This window comes from Nuphar pumila, chromosome 12, assembly GCF_984573655.1.
Source record: "Nuphar pumila chromosome 12, dmNupPumi1.hap1.1, whole genome shotgun sequence".
Taxonomy (NCBI): Eukaryota; Viridiplantae; Streptophyta; class Magnoliopsida; order Nymphaeales; family Nymphaeaceae; genus Nuphar; species Nuphar pumila.
In genome coordinates, this window is record NC_143260.1 from 16404019 (window position 1) to 16425797 (window position 21779).

The 21779-nt window shown below is 39.1% G+C and overlaps 1 protein-coding gene across 1 annotated transcript; it reads left to right on the forward strand.

Moving 5' to 3' along the window:
- The first annotated feature begins 7988 nt into the window (after positions 1–7988).
- Positions 7989–8909, forward strand: LOC149820133 (uncharacterized). Its single transcript, XM_089981745.1, has one exon. It carries the CDS (start codon positions 7989–7991, stop codon positions 8907–8909), a length of 921 nt encoding a protein of 306 aa, XP_089837871.1.
- The last annotated feature ends 12870 nt before the right edge of the window (positions 8910–21779 follow it).

The window sequence follows — 21779 nt, forward strand, 5'->3', positions numbered from 1 at the left end:
TAGTATCAGGAACCTTAGTTTGTGTATATTATGAAAGGTCTTGACAAAAAAAATGCATCTTGTTTGATCATACTTGAAGCAGACCTCACAGATCCATAGAGCTTTCGAGAAGATCTAGGAAATCTAGTTTTCAAAAGCTTGATTTGTGTGTTATGTAATTTTGTTTGGACTCTTGTTTGTGTTTAGATCCTCAAACATGGTTCTACAAAAGGATTCTATGGATCCTCTAAAGAGCTGATCATCGTTTGAGTTGGGGCAGAGTTTTGGGAACCTTAACCCACTTGTTCAACCAAAGTCAGTGATCCAAAATCTGCCTAAGAATTTCAGAAAAGTACCCAGAGGCACTCAGGATTTGAGAGCCCTATTATCTAAGCTTTCACTTCATGAAATGGGGATGGCCCATTTATCTAGAGTGGTTTCTATCAGTGAGCCCGCTATGGAGGATCAAAACCAAATAGACGAAGAAGAAGAGGTCCAATTCATGGAAACAGATAAAGGAAATGGGATAGTTCAAGAATTTTTAGACATATCTATTTTAGATTAAGTGAAAAACTCTAATGCAACTTTGAAGTTCTTGATGTAAAAGATCCAATAAAAATTCCTTGAAAATAAAGCTAAGCTGAGAAATTATAAGCATATCCACAAGCATAGCCGATTTAGAGAATCATGTCGATCCGAATTCTAGAGTCAATAAGCCCAGTAATGCCAATAGCCAGGAGAATGAGTTTCCAACCCAGTGAATATGAGAAATGAGTCCAAAACTTAAAAGAATGGCTAAGTAACATAACCCGTCAGATGAAGGAAGCTAAAGGAGAGAGAAGACCTTATGCGATCAAAGATTTTGTCCTGGGTCAAAAACATGAGCCTTAGAGAATCGCTCCCCAAAAATTTATAAAATTCAATGGGACGGGCAACCTAGAGACCCATGTGACCCTATTCTTGGACACATGCTTTGGTTCTCAGTAATGATCGAGCATTGATCAGATGGTTCCTGAGAAATCTCGAAGGTAAAGCACTATCATGGTTTTAAACTTTGGATGTCCACCAAATTTGTTAGTTACTTTGATGAATTTGTTCATTGAAGAGATTCAGATTCAAGATGGATGCCCTGATGAGTCAATTGTATGATCTTGGGCAAAAGGAGTAAGATGCACGAGATTTCATAAATTGATAAAGACCCTATCATTGAGTCCCATGTTGTCACCCTAGTCATGAATAACTTCAATTAACCCCTAAATGGGCTCTTCACCATGTAAAAATATGATACTTTCACGCTTCTCATTGACACGATTAGTTAGATGGAGTCAAACCACAAGAGGGGGGTGTATTATGGATCACTAGTCAAAACTAGAAACAACAAGGATGCTAGGACCAAAAAAGTTTGAACCAAAGAGTCAAGTTAGCATCGTTAATCCTAAAAAGAATAATGGGTAGTAGTCTGGACTACTTCATAATCAAGATCAACAAAGATTTCAAGGACAATATAGACCTTAAGGTCAATACAGATACCAAAATTAGTATAGGCAACATGGTGAGCAAAAGCATGGACTCCCTAGCTCAAAATGGAATTTGAATTGGATCAGAGAGTGCAAGTTCAACCAATTTTGTCAATCTCTCATAGAAGTTATGAAATCCTTATTGAAATCGTAAATCATCAAGCTCCCAGAGGTTCCTAACCCTTCTCAAGTAAAGGGAAGGGATCCTATAATTTTTTGCAAATTTCATAGGACCATCAGACATGACACTCAACGATGTCGCACATCATGGTGCTCCCTCAAGTCTTTGTCAGTGAAGAGGACATAAAGTAATACCAACCAGTTTTGAGATGGATTACCATTCCAGTTGTCAAGGTAAGAAGATTGAACAAAACAAGTAGAAAGATCCTAAAGATGTGAATGTCATGTATTTGGATCAATCCACATGAGAAATTTTTCAAAAAGGTAGTGCTCAGAAAAAGAAGTCACCAACACTACCCTCCATCTCTATCTCCTCGAATTGGGCCCTGACAAAAGGGGTTGACTACCTCACTAGATCTGGGAGGATATATCAACCACAACATACTAAAAAAAGTTCTCCCCTACTTCCCCACCAAATGGGTTCCTAAACACGAAAAATACCCAAAAATGAGATTTCAGCTACTTCTGCTGGGGTTGAGTCTACAAAAAAAGGATAGTATGATTGCTAGAGTCACTTGTCAAAGATCATTGCTCTAATTTCTGCACTAGAACTGATAAGAGTATCCTCAAAACATCGTCAAGCACTTGAAGACATCTTGAACAAAGTCAAAGTTCTTCCTGCGATGACACCAAAAAGTCTGGCGGACCTAGTATCCCAAGTCCTGACCCAAGTGTTGATCACCTTCTTAGAGGAAGATTCATCAAATCTTGTGTTCCTTCATACTAAAGCATTGTACATCACTGTCCAGATTAAAGGATTCTCAATTCCTAACAGCTTGGTAGATGGTGGTGGATGTCTCAACATTTGTCTTTATATTATGACACGAAAACTCAATGTTACTTATTCTGAATTTGGAGACCACTGCCTTCAAATATGGTGTTATGATAAGAACGTCATAATGACATTAAGAAGAATAGTACTGGACATGGAAATTTGACCTATCCCACCAAACCCTATTTCATGTGGTAGATATCCCAACTTCTTATAACCTACTCTTGGGGCAACCCTGGATCCAAGAGTTGAAGGCAGTCTCATCCACTTAGCATCAGTATGTCAAGATACCATGGAAGGATCATATCATTGTCATCTTTTCATATGATTTAACCATCAAAGTAGTATAGCCTATGATTCCTCGGGCTGACCAATTAACAGATATCCCCTCTATATGAGAAAAAGAAGAGACATCAACATCAACTATCGAGTTGGCCACATGAAAAGAGTCCAAGGTATCAATAGTGGACTGCTCCAAAAGGTCTGAATTCCTCAAACTGTCAGAAAGAATAAAGGATTCATAATTCAAGCAATGCAAATAATACTCTCGGTTCACCCAATTTACCAAAAGGATGGTCCATAATTCTAAGAATAAGATATATAACCTTTCAAGGCCTGGGAAAGGATAATAAATGAATCCAAACTCTTATCCTAGTCCTTCTAACTAATTCAAGAGAAGGCCTACAATATGATAAAGACAATAAAAGATGAGTGATAACCCAAAAAAAGTGGAAACCTCCTAAGTTCATTCAAGGAGGAATTCTAAATTCCAAAATCATTCAAGAAGGATCAGACTTTGAAAGTTTTAGCATCTTTGTTCCAGAATATCGATCTGCATGATGACATGATAGCCACTTTCAGTTAAGAAAAAGAATGTCTTGGCCTTAATGTCACCAAATGCATACTCTGTGCAGAGTGAATCAGACCTACTTAATGAATCAAATGGAGAGTCAGATTCTAAAAATCACTAGGATTAACCAGACTATTCTATTCCATTGACCTAGGCAAAAATCTTCTTTGGCAATATACTCGGATACCAGAGTAATATGCTTAGAAATGTGAAGCAAAGGCTTAATTCCACATTTGGAATGATCAAATTCAGAGAATTTTCAAGCTGAATATCTAAAGATAACCTAGAAAGAATACTTTCAGAGATGTCAACCAGTTAGTTCTAGAGACAGATCCACCTGTGACTCCAAAAGAGAAAAAAAAAACAAAGTCTGACTTAAAGTTAGAAGGTTTGTAGATAAATTGGGTTACATTCATTGGACCAACCATCCAGGATGTCAGGCCCTTGTGGAAGCAGACTATAATCAGTGGAAAAAGAAGATTTGAGTCCAATCCAATAGGGATCTCATGGCCTTAGAATAGGGGTCTTACCTAGACTGCACACTAAGGGGCTTGAAAATTAAAGAAGAAAAGTCAAATCTGTCTAAAAACTCTAAAAATGACCTAGCACATCTAAAAGATCAAATTTTAGGTCTTGGATGGTTCAAATTCAACCCATCCATAACCAAGAGTCATGATAGATCAGATAAAGTTGGATCAAGTGTCAGACAAAAAATTAGTGTATTCACCACTAATCTCAGCTACACTCACTTAGAAGATGACCTTGAACAAGAGAGAATAGTCAATCAGGACTATAAAGAATGGAGAGACCAACAAAGAGCATGCTGGGTTAAAAGCAAAATAAAAGAAGGTTGGGAACAATTTTTGGAGCGAGCACTCCATGGACTTCCCTACGAGCAAAAATGGTATGGATCACCTAAATTGTTTAATCAAGATCTATATAGTCAGAAAAGGTGGATCGAATCTTGCCCATTTGAAGTTCACTTGAGTAGTTAGAAGAACCCTTTCCCTGAAGTATTAGACTTTCGAAAAGGGATCAAGATCCAAAAGAAAAATCTGAAAGTGAAGAATTTGAAGGGCTTCATTTAGGTCCTATCCACTTTCCAATGAGGCCAGTACCTGGGGCATTAAGTATCAATCTTATGGATTAACCTACTATTTGGATATAATTGTTAAAATCCATATGGAATATGAAAAATGGGTTAAGGGACAAAAGGCACAATTCACTAGGAAAGTCAAGGCCAAAGAGCATATCCAAAGAGAACTGGATTGGATGAGAAAAGAAAACAGGACAATCCCTCTTCCTCCTCTAAATTCAAAAAATTCATGGATTGAGGAACAACTTCCCAAACCTTGAGATCCCTATCTCGCATACCTAAAAACTCAAGGATGGTGTTGGGAATAGATGGTCAGAATGGGTCTAAACCCAGAGCAAGAATTGCAAAAGCCAATAGGAACCATTCACTCGCAAAAGAGGTGATGCCTCAGGTATCAAGAAAAGTCAACCTACTGATATAAGTCATTTAAAGAGTCATTATTCGATAGATTTGTTCATCTGAGATCATACAAAAGGCATTAGAGAGAATCACTAAAACTATTCAACTCAAAGTGGGCAAATTTTAAACTACATGACCTTTTTCAAGTGGATATGGATTTGACATTCCACCCAAGAGGTTTTGAAGGATTCTTCGAAAGGCAGGACCTACTCATATTCCTTTTGAAGCACCTGATAGTACAGATCTCAACTCCATAGTGCCTCACATAAAATTCCTTGAACACCTAGAATATAGAATCATAGACTCATATCCTGAAGCCTTAGAATTAGATTCTCTGTTTTCTGGAATGTCTTTTGATGCATGTTCTACTTTTGTAGCTGGAGATTTCACTAACAAGAACAATCATGAGTCCAATCAAAACTGGGTGGTGATACCCAATCCTCTATTTAATCTTGATCATGCCCTTGTACCATATTCAAAAATTTGAAAAAATTATAAAATTAAAAAACCCAAAAAATATGTCTTTGTCTTTGTCTTTATCTTTATCTGAAGATGACATCACTTTCTCTTTGTTCCAAAATTTCTCTGTATTTGCGGATGAGATCTAAAAAGTCTTTGTCAATCTTCTCCTTTTTGTCAATGTTTCCTTATTCAAAAAAAAAAAATTGGATATTTCAAAAGTCTAAAAAATAAAAATTTGAAAAATCTGACACTGAAATTCCTTTAGAGCACATTGTACATGAAGATAGTCCAAACCAAGAGCATTGCATGAAAGAGAAAGAGTCTAATAAAGACATTACTGAGCTTTTTGAGTTTAAAAAAAAATTGAAAGGCAAGAGAACCCTTCTTTGGTGGTTAGGAAAGAAAACCTAGAAATCAACCTAGGAATCTTAGAGAACCCTCAAGTCATTAGAAAAGGAGCCTCACTAAGCCCATAAAAAAGCAAAATCTTAGTCAAATTTCTAACACAATACAAAGACATGTTTGCATGGTCATACTAAGACATGGGTCTAGATCTGAAACTTGTCAAACACCACCTTATCCTGCATTCAAATTCCAAGTCGGTCAAACAAAAACTTAGAAAAATTGACAAGAGAATAGAACTCCAAGTCAAAGCTAGTCTAGAAGACATGCTCAAAGTATGATTTATCCGAGCCATAGACTACCTAGAATGGTTAGCCAACATTATTGTCCTTAAATCCAATGGCAAAGTTAGAGTTTGCATAGATTTTAGGGACCTCAACATAAATTGTTGTTTGGTAGATAGCCTTGGTTCTGGAGAAGTGGATGCTTCAAAAGTTGGAAGGAAAATAATATTGCCACAATCTTTTATTGGTGGACCACATTACATGTATACAAAGTATCATGATGCTACGACCATTGTCAACAAATTTGAAAAACCTGACTTATTCATTACAATGACTTGTAATAGTGGTTGGAGTGAAATCTCTAATGAATTGTTTACTTTTTAACGGGCATATGATCGACCTGACCTGAATTATCAGCACAACTTTTATGCTAAATTTAAAAAATTGAAGAACTTATTGTAAAGAAAAGTTGTTTGGATCTGTAAATGTATACAAATCAAATGTGGAGTTTCAAAAGAGAGGATTGCATCATATTCACATGCTCTTAATATTAGGTGGTGAGGAGAAACCTCAAACAAATAAGGACTTTGACAAGATTGTCTGTGCAGAGATACCTGACGCTGCAGAACAACCACAATTATATGAATATGTTGTAAGACACATGATGTATGGTCCATGTGGTGCCTTGAATCCGCAATGCCCTCGCATGGAGAATATACTAAAAAATTATGTGTGTAAATATAGATACCCAAAAATCTTTTTTCAGCAGACTTTACAAGCAAACGATAGATACCCTATATCTATAGGCACCGAGATGATAGCAAACATGTATTAGTGCATGGTCATATTTTGGACAATAGGTGGATCATATGTTACAATCCACGGTTGTTGCTCCAGTTTAATTGTCATATGAATGTTGAGATTTGTAACGCGTTAAATGTTGTCAAATATTTGTACACGTACATATACAAGGACCATGATAAGCCCGACATTGAGATATCATCAAAAGAAGAGGATGCCTGTTTGAATGAAGTAAAAATGTTTCAAGATGAATGCTAGATCTCACCTCTAGAAGCCCTTTGGAGAATTTTTGGATTCGATTTGTACGATGTGTATCCGATGGTGTATCAACTGCCAATTCACCTTCCAAACAAGCAAAGAGTGACATATATGAGTCATTATAACTTAAGGTACATTATAGAAGATAAGTCCAACCAATGTACTATGTTGGCATAGTTTTTTTGCATGAATCAAGAGAACCCTAATGTTGTTTGATGTTTGTATCAAGATTTTTTAGCACATTACACCTTCGTGAAAACTACAAAAATGCTGTAGCAGCACAAAAAGGATTTTGTTATAGGCCAGATATACACAGTGTCTCCAAAAGACGAGCCTTTTCATTTGCGAATTTTATTGAATGAAGTTATCGTGCCCATGGATTATGAGGATTTGCTAAATGTTAATGGCCACATGTGCAGGAGTTTTAAGGAAAGTTGCTTACAAAGAGGCTTCTTAGAGGAAGATAAAAGTATTAGATATTGCTTCATGGAAGCAAGTACATTGTTGGTTAAGATCGTGCGCAATAAAATAGGAGTCAGTTTTCTCCTTTAAGTTCATGTTCCTAACTGCACATGTAGTGCAAAGTGTTTTGCAGCATCTTAGGAGGGAGTTAACTCCACGAAGTGTGCGTGGGAAGCTAACTTTGTTAGCAAGTTAAAAAAATTAGTGGTGGTAGTTTCTTTGTTTTTTTTGGAACCACTCCCTTACATGGGATCGTGGGTTATTTTTCGGTTTTTGTTTTTTTCATCTTTAAAATCTCATGTTGATCAATAGTGAAAAAAGAGAGAGCGAAGCAAGTTTTTGCAAGTGCAGCGTGCGATTTGTTTTTGCACATCATCTTCCTCTGCTCCATTACCTTCATTTGATCCGTCAGTTGGTATCAGAGCCAGGTTGCTGAATGCCCAAGTACCCCCGATTCAATCTAATGACGACAGTCACCGGAGGAGAAGGCTCTCTTGACAGCAGCGACTGGAATACAATCCGGTATGTATATCCGCAGCTTACTTTGACGAACTATACCTCCTAGAAAATCCGTGTTCAAGCAATGATGGAGGATCAAGAAGTCTGGGAGGCAATCGAGCCCGCTGCCGGGGCGACCGTTGATGTCAAGAAAGACAAGAGGGCTAAATTGCACCTTATTCAGTGCTTACCGGAAGATCTTTTGCTGCAGGTGGCAAATAAAGCCACGGCAAAAGAGATGTGGAACTGCCTCAAGACAAGGTTCATTGGCGCCGATCGTGTTAGAGATGCACGATTACAGACGTTGAAGAGTGAATTCAATGGTCTGCGCATGAAGGAGGACGAATCCGTGGATCAATACGCCGGTAAACTGTCTACCATGGCAGTAAAATTCAGTAGCTTGGGCGGGTCTCTGGATGACGCCGCACTTGTAAGGAAACTCTTCGATACTGTCCCTGAACGGTTCATTACCGTCATCGCAGGCATCGAACAGTTCTATGACCTTTCCACTCTTGTCTTTGAGGAAGCAGTGGGCCGACTCAAGGCCTTCGAGGAACGAACGCGTCGTTCCACAATTGGGGCAACCGGACATGGGCAAGTTCTCTACACTCAGGTGGAGTGGGAGGCACGCCCGAAGAAGGCAGGTGGTGATAGCTCTGGTAAGGGGAAACTACCAGAAGCGGCCTCGCGAGGAAGAGGCCGTGGCCGTGGGCGTAGCACGGGTCGAGGGCGCGGGGGGCGCTCAGGCAGCCGTTGGAATGCAACGGGGAAGGAAGCCATAGGAGGTGGCTTACGAGATTACAACAACATTCAATGCTTTAATTGCCGTAACTTTGGACACTTCGCCAACAAGTGCAAAGAGCCAAGGAAGGAAGAAGAAGCACACCATGCCCGCACGGATACGCTAGAGCAGCCACTTCTGCTCGCGATGTCAGAGGAGCTGACGTCGCTCGAGGAGAGGGAAGAGAAGGAGACCTTGTTGCTAGTAGAGGAAAACATTTTTTTCTAAACTATACCCGGCGGAAAAAACCATGATCTCCAAGATCACATGGTATCTTGACAATGGGGCAAGCAACCATATGTCTGGCGATCGTGAGAAATTCCAAGAGATGGATGAAACAATCACCGGCAAAGTAAAATTCGGTGACGGGTTCACTGTGCAGATTATGGGAAAGGGCTCAATCTTGTTTGAATGTAAGAATGGAGCACAGTGGGCTCTCAACGACGTCTACTATATTCCAAGGTTGTGCAGCAATCTCATAAGCCTTGGACAAATGACCGAGATAGGGTACCAAGTAGTCTTGGACGAAGGCAAACTGGAGATGTTAGAAAAATAAACGAGGCAGTTGCTCATGAGAGTGCCTCGATCCTCAAATCGACTATACCATATTGAATTGACAAAAGCAAGTCCAGTTTGCTTGCTCACAAAGATGGAAGATCCAGCATGGCTATGGCATGGTCGCCTCGGTCATGTCAATTTCAATGCCTTGAAATTTCTGGTTGACAAAAACATGGTAGTAGGAGTCCCACCGATCAAGCATCCGAATCAACTATGCCACGGATGCTTGGTGGGAAAGCAAACGCGAGGAGCATTCCCGCAAAAGACGCTACACCGAGCCAAGGAGTGGCTGGAGCTAGTTCATGTCGATCTATGTGGGCCAATCACTCCACCCACAAGTGGAGGAAATAAGTACTTTATGTTACTCATTGATGATTATTCAAGATGGACGCAAGTGTGTTTTATGAAAAACAAGGACCAAGCATGTGCGGAGTTTGTAAAATTCAAAGCTTTGGTTGAAACACGTTGTGGACAACGTATCAAAACACTGCGGTCTGATCGCGGCGGCGAGTTCCTAAGTAAAGCATTTGCAGAGGTGTGCGAGGAAGCGGGTATACGGCAACAACTCACAGTGCCCTACATGCCACAGCAAAACGGCGTTGTGGAGCGCAAAAACAGGACCGTGGTTGGGATGGCACGATCCATGTTAAAGAGCATGAATGTTCCCGGCAAACTTTGGGCAGAAGCAGTCAGGCATGCGGTTTATCTCCTAAACCGTTTACCAACAAAGGCGATGGGGGAGAGAACCCCATTTGAAGCATGGACCGAGAAGAAACCACACTTGGGACACTTGCGAGTGTTCGACTGTCTAGCACATGCGAAAGTGGCGACTTCACACTTGACAAAGCTCGACGATAGGAGCCAACAGTTGGTTTATCTCGGCGTTGAAGATGGATGCAAAGCTCATAGCCTACTCGATCCTCGCCGAGGCAAAATAATTATTAGCCGCGATGTGCTGTTTGAAGAAAACATGAAATGGCAATGGGATGATGGCACAAGTCTATGAGAGTCGGTCGAGTTCCATGAAGAAAGGAGAGATAGAGCCGCGTGGAGCGTTAGAGGCGAAATGGAGGCTGCTGGTTTTGATTCGGCAGCGCCTGTGACTGTTGGCAGCTGGAATACAACACTTCAGCAGGAAGCGGTATCTTCAGATTCATCCGAATCTGACTCGACCGAAGCCACGACTCCAGTTCATGGCTTGGGGGCTCCCACGCTTGAATCTCCAGGTGCTCAACTTGATGCCACCATTGATCCAGGCCAACCACAAAGATATCGCAGCCTTAGTGATATCTATGATTCAACAGCACCAATGGAATCTGAAAATCTTGAGGAGCTACTTCTCACGTCTGCTGAAGAACCATCAAATTTCGCGGAAGCAAGACAAGAAGAGTGGTGGAACAAGGCGATGTTGGAGGAGATGGATTCCATCATCAAAAACAACACATGGGAGATGGTGGATTTACCGGCGGGACATCGCCCAATTGGTCTCAAGTGGGTTTTCAAGGTGAAGCGAGATGAGCAGGGTACGATTGTCAAGCACAAGGCACGGTTGGTCGCAAAAGGATATGTTAAAAAACAAGGCATTGATTTTGAAGAGGTTTTTGCGCCCGTGGCCCGTCTTGAGTCCGTACGACTCTTGGTTGCGATGGCAGCACATGAGGAGTGGGTTTTACATCACATGGACGTGAAGTCCGCCTTCCTCAATGGCGAACTAAAAGAAGAAGTCTATGTGGCGCAACCTCCCGGATTCATTATCGCTGGACAGGAACACAAGGTACTTCGGTTACGGAAGGCGTTGTATGGGTTGCGGCAGGCTCCAAGAGCATGGAACACCAAGTTGGATGCGAGTTTGGTGTCCCTGGGTTTCAGAAGGAGTATAGTGGAATATGGCTTATATACGCGTGGGTCTGGCGAAAGAATGTTGTTGGTGGGAGTCTATGTCGACGATCTCATTATCACGGGAGCGGACAAGGATGGGATTGAAAAGTTCAAGCTTGAGATGAAGAGTTTGTTTTGCATGAGTGATCTGGGACGTCTATCTTATTACCTCGGCATTGAGGTAGTTCAAGGTGCGGACGACATTGGTTTAAGGCAATCTGCTTATGCAAAAAAATTACTAGAAAAAAGTGGTATGGCAGGGTGTAATCCATGTCATGTACCCATGGAGAATCGTCTCAAGTTGTCCAAGATCAGTGCTACGCCACTCGTAGATGCCACTAAGTACCAGAGTATAGTTGGGTGCCTTCGGTACTTAACTCACACTCGCCCTGACTTGGCTTTCTCTGTCGGTTATGTGAGCCGATTCATGCAGGAACCTCACGAGGAACATTTTGTTGCAGTGAAACGAATTCTCCGTTACATTGCGGGGACGTGTTTTCTTGGATGTTTTTATGGGAGAAAGAAGGAAGAAAGCCAAGCTGTTTTAACCGGGTTTAGTGACAGTGATATGGCTGGAGATTTGGAAGACCGGAAAAGCACTACGGGGGTGTTGTTCTTCTATGGTAGTGCTCCTGTCACTTGGCAAAGTCAGAAACAGAGAGTGGTAGCTCTTTCCTCTTGTGAGGCAGAGTATATTGCAGCTACATCAGCGGCATGTCAGGGGGTGTGGTTGTCTCGTTTACTCGGCAATTTGGTTGGAAAGGAACCTGAGGCAGTCACGCTTAAAATTGACAACAAGTCCGCGATTGCTTTGTGCAAGAACCTGGTATTTCATGATAGGAGTAAGCATATTGATACAAGGTATCACTTCATCCGTGAATGTATTGAGGATGGCAAGATAGCAGTGGAGTTCGTGGCAACAGAAAACCAACTAGCAGACATCCTGACCAAAGCACTTGGTCGAGCCAAATTTTTGGAACTACGAGATAGGATTGGGATGATCGAGATCAGGCACACGCACGAGCTTAGGGGGTGATTGTTGGTTAAGATCGTGCGCAATAAAATAGGAGTCAGTTTTCTCCTTTAAGTTCATGTTCCTAACTGCACATGTAGTGCAAAGTGTTTTGCAGCATCTTAAGAGGGAGTTAACTCCACGAAGTGTGCGTGGAAAGCTAACTTTGTTAGCAAGTTAAAAAATTTAATGGTGGTAGTTTCTTTGTTTTTTTTGGAACCACTCCCTTACATGGGACCGTGGGTTATTTTTCGGTTTTTGTTTTTTTCATCTTTAAAATCTCATGTTGATCAATAGTGAAAAAAGAGAGAGCGAAGCAAGTTTTTGCAAGTGCAGCGTGCAATTTGTTTTTGCACATCATCTTCCTCTGCTCCATTACCTTCATTTGATCCGTCATACGTACGGTCTTCCTTTTGCGTTGAGAGAACTCTTTCATACAATGCTCCTTTTTAATGAACCAGCAGATCCCAACATTTTGTTTGATAAGTTTTGGCCAGCAATGTGAGATGACTATAAATACAAGGGGTTACGAACACTGCTCGTCTTCGTGTCTTTGTTTTGACGGGTATAAGGGATAGGCTGCATGCAAAGAATAAAACAAGGACTAACGTTTGCCTGAGCCAAGAAACATAGACAAAAATGAAATGTTCGTTAATAGCTAGACTGCTGCAAGAAGAGATAAATATAGCTACACCGATTGAGGACTTTGAAAATATCAAAAAATTGAATGAAGAGCAGTTGCGTACATTCAGTGAAATAATTACGCGATCGTGCACAGGGAGGCAAAGGCTTTCTTCGTTGATGGCCTTGGAGGAACGGAGAAGACATTTTTGTACAAGGCAGTTTTGGCATATGTCCGTCTAGTGTTGAACAATGTTGCGTTAGCTACTACATCATCAGGGATAGCAACTACGTTATTAACAGTCAGACACACTGCCCACTTACAATTTAAGATCCTCTTGGAACTGTCGAACACTTCACTTTGTAATATAACAAAGCAAAACCATCTTGCAGGATTGATTCGAGAAGCAACTTTGATTATATGGGATGAAGCTCCAATGACTGACCAGCTTGCGTTCGATACGTTTGATCGTACAGCTAGTAAGGGATTTGACTTCGATTAATGCAAACTTCAGCGATCCCGAAAGGTTCAAGAGTTTCTACAGTAGATTCATGTTTAGCTATGTTAAAGTTATGTGAAGGGCTGATCTTGGTGCTGCTAAAAGTAAATATGGGTGCATTGAAGGATGTGTCGTACAATAATTTCCTGATAAAAGTTGGAGATGACAAAACCACGTATAGTGAGGATTGGATTAAGATCCATGAAAGTTTGTCAATTACTGCTAGGAATGAACTCGCTGGCATAACAAGCTTGATAGATCATGTGTATAATGGTATGGCATCAGAATCTTTAGGCGCACCGATCACATCATCCACAATACTCACACCTAAAAATGAACACATTGATAAAATGACATTATGCTTAGCGATCATGATGATGAGCAACAAATATACTATAGTTTTGATAGCATTGAAGATGATTGCTTGCAATTATATATGAATAAATTCCTGAACAGTTTGCAGCCAACAATATCTCATTGCATGCGCTTCTACCAAAAAAGGCTGTGCCATTGATGTTGCTGTGAAATTTGAATCCCTCAACTGGTTTGTGCAACAGAACAAGGCTGGTTTGTAAGAAGTTCAAAAAGAACCTGCTGCAGGTCGAGATTTGTGGTGTCCATCATAATGAGAGGATTGCATTTATACCTCAAATAATTTTCATACTAAAAGCAGATACAACTATTCCTTTCAAGTTTAGGCAAAAATAATTCTCAGTAAAATTATGCTTAGCAATTACAATCAACAAGGTGCAAGGGTGGACAATACCACAAATAGGGGTGTACCTTCCGGAGCCGGTGTTTTCACATGACCAATTATACTCAGCAATATTGCCAAGCACCTCATTAGAGAACACAAACATATATGTGCCATGGAGATCACAACAAAAGCAATCAAAATAGAATCTTCACCAAAATCATTGTCTATGATGAGGTCTTCAAAAAAACTGTGTGATGCTGTGTGAGCTTGCTGCGAAGAAGTATCTTCACAATTTGTTTGACTATTTCAAGAATGCATTCTTGCTAAAGTTGCTGTTCTTGGATATGGAGTTTGTTAGGTATTTCTATCTGTTTCCTGAAATGTTTTTATAAAAAAGGCCTAGTGACGTTTACAACGTGCTTTGTGTACGTTTTTTTTTGTAAGAAAACTTTATAAAGATTGCGTGTACAATACTTGGTGGCTTTCTCATCGTTTAGTCGATGAGGGGCTTACACTATTACTAGTATGCTTGTAGGTAGTAATTAACATCATGTTTAAATTTTAACTTGTGCATGTCAATCGATGTCACTTACATGTCAGGTGAATATATTTGCCATATAGCTTGTGTGTTTGTTTGTTTAGTGTGTGGGTAGTGTGTTTGTTTTTGGCATTCGTTAAACCTATGCTTGTACTTATAAGAACCTGATTGTCTTTTATAACCATTTGTACTTTGTAATTACAAAAATTATATAGTTGTATATGTTTTTTTATTGTTTTAGCGTTTACCCCCATGATGTGATGATGGAAAATAGGGTTGCAAGTCCTAAAGACCATCTTAGCAAACTGCCTGACTATCTAATACATCGCATTTTAGATTGCCTTCCATGCTGTGAAAACAAGTGTGCTATCAATGAGATGGTTTCGTTTATGGATCTCGATGGCGCGACTAGAGTTTGATGAAATCAACTTCATTGCACCCTATGTTAAAGAAATTCCCACTGAACAACCGATGACAACTCAGAAAAAAGATAAGATGTTGGAATTCGGTCAGATTATCTTTTTTCTGAGTTGTCACCCAGTTCGTCTCTATGGTCGATCGATGTCTTTGTGTGAACACCGAACAACTGGAGTGCCTCAAGCTTTGTCTCTTTGGGAGGGAACATCACACTGTCACTATTGACAGGGGGATCCAGAATATTTTTGGTAGGGCTGATGTTGGTTCAATTGATCTCGCTTTAAGAATGTATTTCAATTTTACTGTGGATACACTTTCTGGATTGGATAAATACAAAGCCTTTGGTTCACCGAGGAGGATAATAATATAAAAAATGAAGATATCAGTGATTCTGATAAACACAATCCTTTGTCATTGATTGTTCTTTCAGGTTTACAGTTTGGAAAGACGCCAAAATTCTCTTTGTGAGGTTGCAATTACCTTGCCCATACATGGATGCTTGGAATATTTTAAAATCGCAAACTGCTGTTGTCGGGTTTCTCTAGATACCAATACCCTGAAATTGAAGACTCGTTCAAGTACGAAGACTCGTTTTGGGAAATTAATAGGACCCATGTCCTGCTATTGGAAGGCATTGTGATCTGATTAACTCCCTCTTCAGGAGATAACCATGCAACACCATACGCAGAAAGAACTGCATGAGTTAAGCTCCTTAACAACGTTGCTCATGTAAAATCCTTGCAAGTAGACACCTTCCTTCTTTATGTAAGTATTCACCTACTCTTTCTCCATTTTTTTTTGCCTGCTTTATTTTTTTTTTGTCGTGGAAACTCAAAATAACAATAGCAATTATCGATTGATCCCTATTACTCAACGTTCTGCTATGTAGGCATTGGCAAATCATGAATCGTCAGACATGATTGTACTTAGTGAATTTCTGAATTTGCTTCATTTGAATTTAGAAATCATGTATTCATTGGCATGGGCCAGTTTAAGTCTGTTATTAACAAGCTTCGATAATGTTAGGGAACTAACTATTCATGTATAAGATGCCGAAATACTAGTTTCCCATATTATAAGTCCTTATCTTCAAAATTTCAATGGTGATGTAATAGTCTCTTTACGTTACAAATGAAAGAACAAAGTTTTCGTTGGTGTGGCTGGGGTACAGAGATAAGCTATTCATGGAGAGAATGCAGCTTGTATCCTTGTCTACATGACCATCTCAAAACTATGAAGCTCGAGAACTTTTTTTGGAGCACCAGTGAGATGCGCTTTGTGGAAATGATGTTGGAAATTGGGCATGCACTTGAAACTATTGAGATCGTTCTCGTGGTCGGTTATCCTTGCAGTACTGGTGATATTCAAGAAGAATTGGTCAAGATGAGCACAACTCATGATCATGTGCAAATTGCTTTTTCTCAATCATTGAGAGTATAATAATTATTGAAACACTCGCATGAACCACTACTTTGGTCCTTCAATCTTTTTGTTTTCTTTGTTTGTAGTTTGCGTATAATCTTTGTTTCCGATCTACTATTATTGAATGTTATGACGTTCACATGTAGTTTTAGATATTTCTATTCAAGATTTAATCCTACTTTGTCATATGGTTTTTAACCACTCAATGACCAGATCATGACATTTTGGATGAGCTATGCTGAGCGAGAACACTTATCTTGTCTTTCTTAATTTTAAGGTGAAACTTATATTTCTCTAATCCTCTCACTTGAAAGCTTTTCAAGACGAAGTGAGCCTGTGATGGACCCCCATTTTAAACTAATAAAATCTGCCAAATCATGGAGACCACCTCAATTATAAATTTCTCATTCTAATTTCAACTTTTTTTTAGCTAATAGTAGATAAATGATTGACCAAAGTTTATAGTTTCATATACTTGCTAGAGAAGAAATTCATCAAAACTAACTTCCACAGTTCCAAGAGTCTTTATACGTACCCACTTACAATTATATGTAACTCATTTTCATGAAAAGTTATTTTTAAGGAAGTCCTTTTGTCTTTGAGTGTTAGTATTTTAACTGAGCATGGTAAAACAGTTTAGCTTTAGAAGTATATATATCCAAATTATTATTCAATAAATGTAAGCAGTCATGTGGATCCAAAGTCTTTTCTATCTCAACAAGGCAAGCATACAGTTTTATACTTTTGGTTCAGTATTGCTGAGTAGATTTTTATTTTTTTCCTTCTCCATCATTTTCAAATCAATCTTTGAATTCACGCGATAAGGAATTGAATGCCGATCCCTGCGGGCAGGTTATATGTTCCTCCTAGAAACACGCACTGTAGCTACAGTGCGTGTTCCTGGGTCCCCACTGAGCGCCGCATGGTGCTCAGTGGGGTGTACGGGGGAGCTGTACACCACCGTACATCCTGCAGGCTGATGTATGGCAGTGTACGGCTCCCCCATACACCCCACTGAGTGCCACACAGTGCTCAATGAGGACCCCGGAACATGCATTGTAGCTACAGTGCGTGTTTTGGGGATGCACACACAACATCCTCTCCTGATCTCCCTATGAAAAAAAAACAATTAAAAAAAAACTACTTGCATGTCATGATGGGTCCCACTGTTTGCACAATAAATGGTAGAGATGAATGCCACTGATGAAAATGGATAATTTTTGTGGGATTGGTGGCGAGATGTACTCACAAATATAAGCAAGTCATCATTGCCTTCATGACAAACTTGCCATCATCTTGCTCATAGCTGAGCACTTTCGGCTTCAGCAAGGGAAACTCCAAGCCCTTCGTAATCCTCTCTTACGACAAACAAGAGGTCACCACACATGCTGTCAAGAGCTCTGCTCCTCTAATGGCATAAACATCAACAAGTCACCCTCACCAGCACACAATGGGGCACTTCTCTCCTCGAGGCATCTTCTTGGCCCTAACAAGGTCAATTCCAAGCCCTTTTTGGTCTTCTCTTTTGAAAGTTAAGAGGCCACCAACGCATACCACCAAGAGGCCTGCTCCTCTAAAGGCACTGTTGCATAAGCTCTTGGTGGTTCTCTCTTTCGACGATTAAGAGGCTACCAACACATGCCACCAAGAGGTCTGCACTTATAAAGGCATTGTTGCACATTCTTCATGGTCCTCTCTTTCGACAATTAAGACTCCAATAATACGTGTCACCCAGAGGTCTGCCCTCTAAAGGCACTGCTGCACATTCTCTTCGTGGTCCTCTCTTTTGGCAGTTAAGAGGCTACCAACACATGCCATCAAGAGGTCTGCTCCTCCAAAGGCACTGCTGCATATTCTCTTCATGGTCCTCTCTTTTGGCAGTTAAGAGGCCATCTTTAAGTAGTTAAGAGGTCACCAACACATGCCACCAAGAGGTCTACTCCTCTAAAGACACTATTGTCATCTCATCATGGTCCTCTCTTTAGGCAGTTAAGAGGCCACCAACACGTACCACCAAGAAGTCTTATCCTCCAAAGGCACTGCTGTCATGCAATTTTTTTTTTCCAATCCATGACACAAACTGATTCTCAAAATAGAGAATGTCTACTTGCATACACCTCGAAGTGGTGCTTTAAAATGGTCTTCTTGGACACTCATTCAACAAAGAGCACCTCTTGGCCCAATGTTGCATCTCTCTCCTTAGAGCCAACATGCTACAATTCGCTTCTAAAGCCAACAAATAAGTTTCATAGGAACCAAACCGATGAACCAAGCACAACTTCTTTCACACGCACAATCCAAAGAGAATCTGCCAAACACACAAGAGACTAACATAGAGAGTATCCTGCTCAAAGTGGGCACTCCACAAACCCACAACTTCATCATTCTATTCAAAGATGTTTATGTTTAATGCATCTATCATCTCGCTTGAACATTCGAGAAGAGAACTTATAAGTCTGATTGAGTCTCCCATACTCGAAGGTGCATGTCCTAGTGAGCAACGCTACCCAAATCACTCATTGATGCCTAAGCATTTACTCACCTAGCTCTGAGTCACCTTACTCCGTTGAGAACACCTAAGATGATGCTTGGGAGAATTAACCCTAACTTACACGCACTCCCGTGCACACCAAATGCTACGTGTGAGATACTCATCCAAGTTGAGAGGTACTTAATCAAATCTTCAAAGGAAACATCCTCTTATCTGTTGGCACTGCTTAACCAAAACACTTCATGTTTATGCCACCACACACTATTGCATCAACATTGATATTGTTGTTCATCACATGCCATGCTACCACCGCACATCACTGATTAGCCTAATGCATACTGCTCGTTACTGTATCCGATGTTTTTTTCACGTAGTAGAGCTCAACACTGCACATGCCCCATCTCAAAGGCTTGGTATAGGAAAGGCCAGATCTTTACATTTTGGATGAGTTGTGCTGACCGAGAACACTTATCTTGTCTTTCTTAATTTTAAGGTGAAATTTATACTTCTCCAATTCTCTCACTTGAAAGTTTTTCAAGATAAAGTGAGCCTGTGATTGACCCCCATTTTAAACTAATAAAATCTACCAAATTATGCATACCACTTTCATTATAAAATTTTCATTCTAATTTCAAATTTTTTTAGCTAATAGTCATAAATGATTGACCAAAGTTGACAGTTTCATATACTTGCTAGAGAAGAAATTCACCTCTTGTCCTCTAATAAAACTTTCATAGTTCTCAAATTCTTTATATATACCCACTTACACTTATATGTAACTTATGTTCTTGAAAAGTTATTTTTAAGGAAGTCCTTTTGTATTTGAGTGTGTTAGTATTTTAACTAAGCATCATAAAGCAATTTAGCTTTAGAAGTATATATCCAAATTGTTATTCAATAAATGTAAGCAGTCATGTGGATCCAAAGTCTTTTCTATCTTAACAAGGCAAGCACATAATTTTATTCTTCTCATTCAGTATTGCTGAGTAGGCTTTTATTTTTTTCCTTCCTCATCATTTTCAAATCAATCTCTGAATTCACATGACAAGGAATTGAATGCGATTCCCCTATGAAAACAAAAAAAACAAAACAAAAAACTTACTTTAACTTGCATGCCATGAAAATAGACAATTTTTGTGGGATTGATGGCGAGATGATTTCGTCACTATGATGCTGCAAGTTGGTAGTGCACTTAGATCGATTTAAGACCACATTGAGTACATTACAATCCGCTACACCATGCATATCATATATCTATATTGTTATGTTGAATTGGTATGGTTTATCAGCTAATATAAAAAAATACATAAACAATTTAATTAAACACATTTTAAGAATTTTCACTAGTTTGCTATAGTTTGTCAACTAATATAATATATTGCTTAATTAAATTGATTAAACACATTTTAAGAAAAATTAAACAATTCATATTCCATTCAATAGAATAGATGCAACATTAAAATTATGTTACAACAAGATCTGCAAATCTTTGACATTCACAACCTATGTAGACCTACAAACCTACTAATTGTTATGCAAGATAATTAAAAAAATCACCTATAATAATTGCTTATTTATAAGTACCAATGGCTTCTTTCATAGTCTATCTGTTGCTCAAGCCAAGACAATCAAATTGAATACACATTTCTTTAGAGGTACACTTTATATTATATGTATATGAGAAGTATTTACATCTTTATCATTTACAAAATTATGACATATATCATAGTTTCTACTACTTGCTTATAACCCTTCTAATAATGTTATCTATAACATTTGTTTAGGTTTCTATCATTAGCTGGTAAATGAATGATTAGCTCTAAATTGTACTTTTGTTGGCTCTTCTGTCTATGATGCAGATAGACATCTCATGATGGGTATAATTTGGGAAAACCTTTTACAAAACTTTGGAACAATCATTTGTTAATGAACAACTTCAGCTAAACAAGACTTGTGCAAAAGTGGATTGCAAAATTTAATATAGTATATAATTTTAGTCGTGGATGTAATATCATGTATTTTCACACTTGGTTAAATTTGAGTTTTTCAAAAATTTGGCTAAGTATAGAATAAAAATCGGGTAAACCTTGATAATAGGCCTATGTTCTTTGAGCCTGAAATTGACTCAGGTCTCATCGATAAGGTCTAAACGGGCCAATTAAAAGGTGCGAGAAAGTTTTATTTTTGACTTTTAAATTCAAACGAATTTTGAGCAAAATTCAAGTTAAATTCTGGTGAATTTCAAAAGCAAAATTCAAAGTATGTGATGTTGGATGCGTCTCGAAATCCCAAGTTCAATGATATTTACTTTTTCCAATCTGAGTTACGGTTGGCTCAAAATTCATTTTTTTTCAAAAAGGGACAACCTCGATGGGCCGGGTCTGGATTTGGATTGGACTGGATCCAATGTTTTTGATCTAAAGTAACATAGATTTGAACTCTGTCTAAGACCCATATTAATTAGGATTTGATCTAGCTTAGGATTCAATTGAGGTTTGGATATAAATTTGGATCCTGGATCTAGATACAGATCTAAATCCATCCCCAACAATGATATAACTTTGATTTTATTTTTATATTCATATTAAAGTTAAATTAAAGCTAAACATTTCTCCTAAAAGGATAAGATACCATCTTGAAGCTTCTGGATGATTATTTAGTAATAAATAATTAATTTATTATTTAATAGGTATTAATTCTGAATTTCAAAACTTACCTTATGGTTAATCTTGAGAAGAATCTACCCTAACCATGAAAGGAGGAGAGAAAAAGGCAAGTAAAAAGGGTAAAGAAGAGTAATTGGTGAAAAAAAGAAAGTAATAAAGGGGGTTTGAAAAAGTTAACAAAAAGAGGTTGAGAAAAAATAAGGAAAGTGGGATTTGGAGATAGAGTGTGACTCTATCTTCAGCCCACCATATGGGGAAACCCTAGATGGGCATCACCTCTAGGGGCTTCCTTAATAGA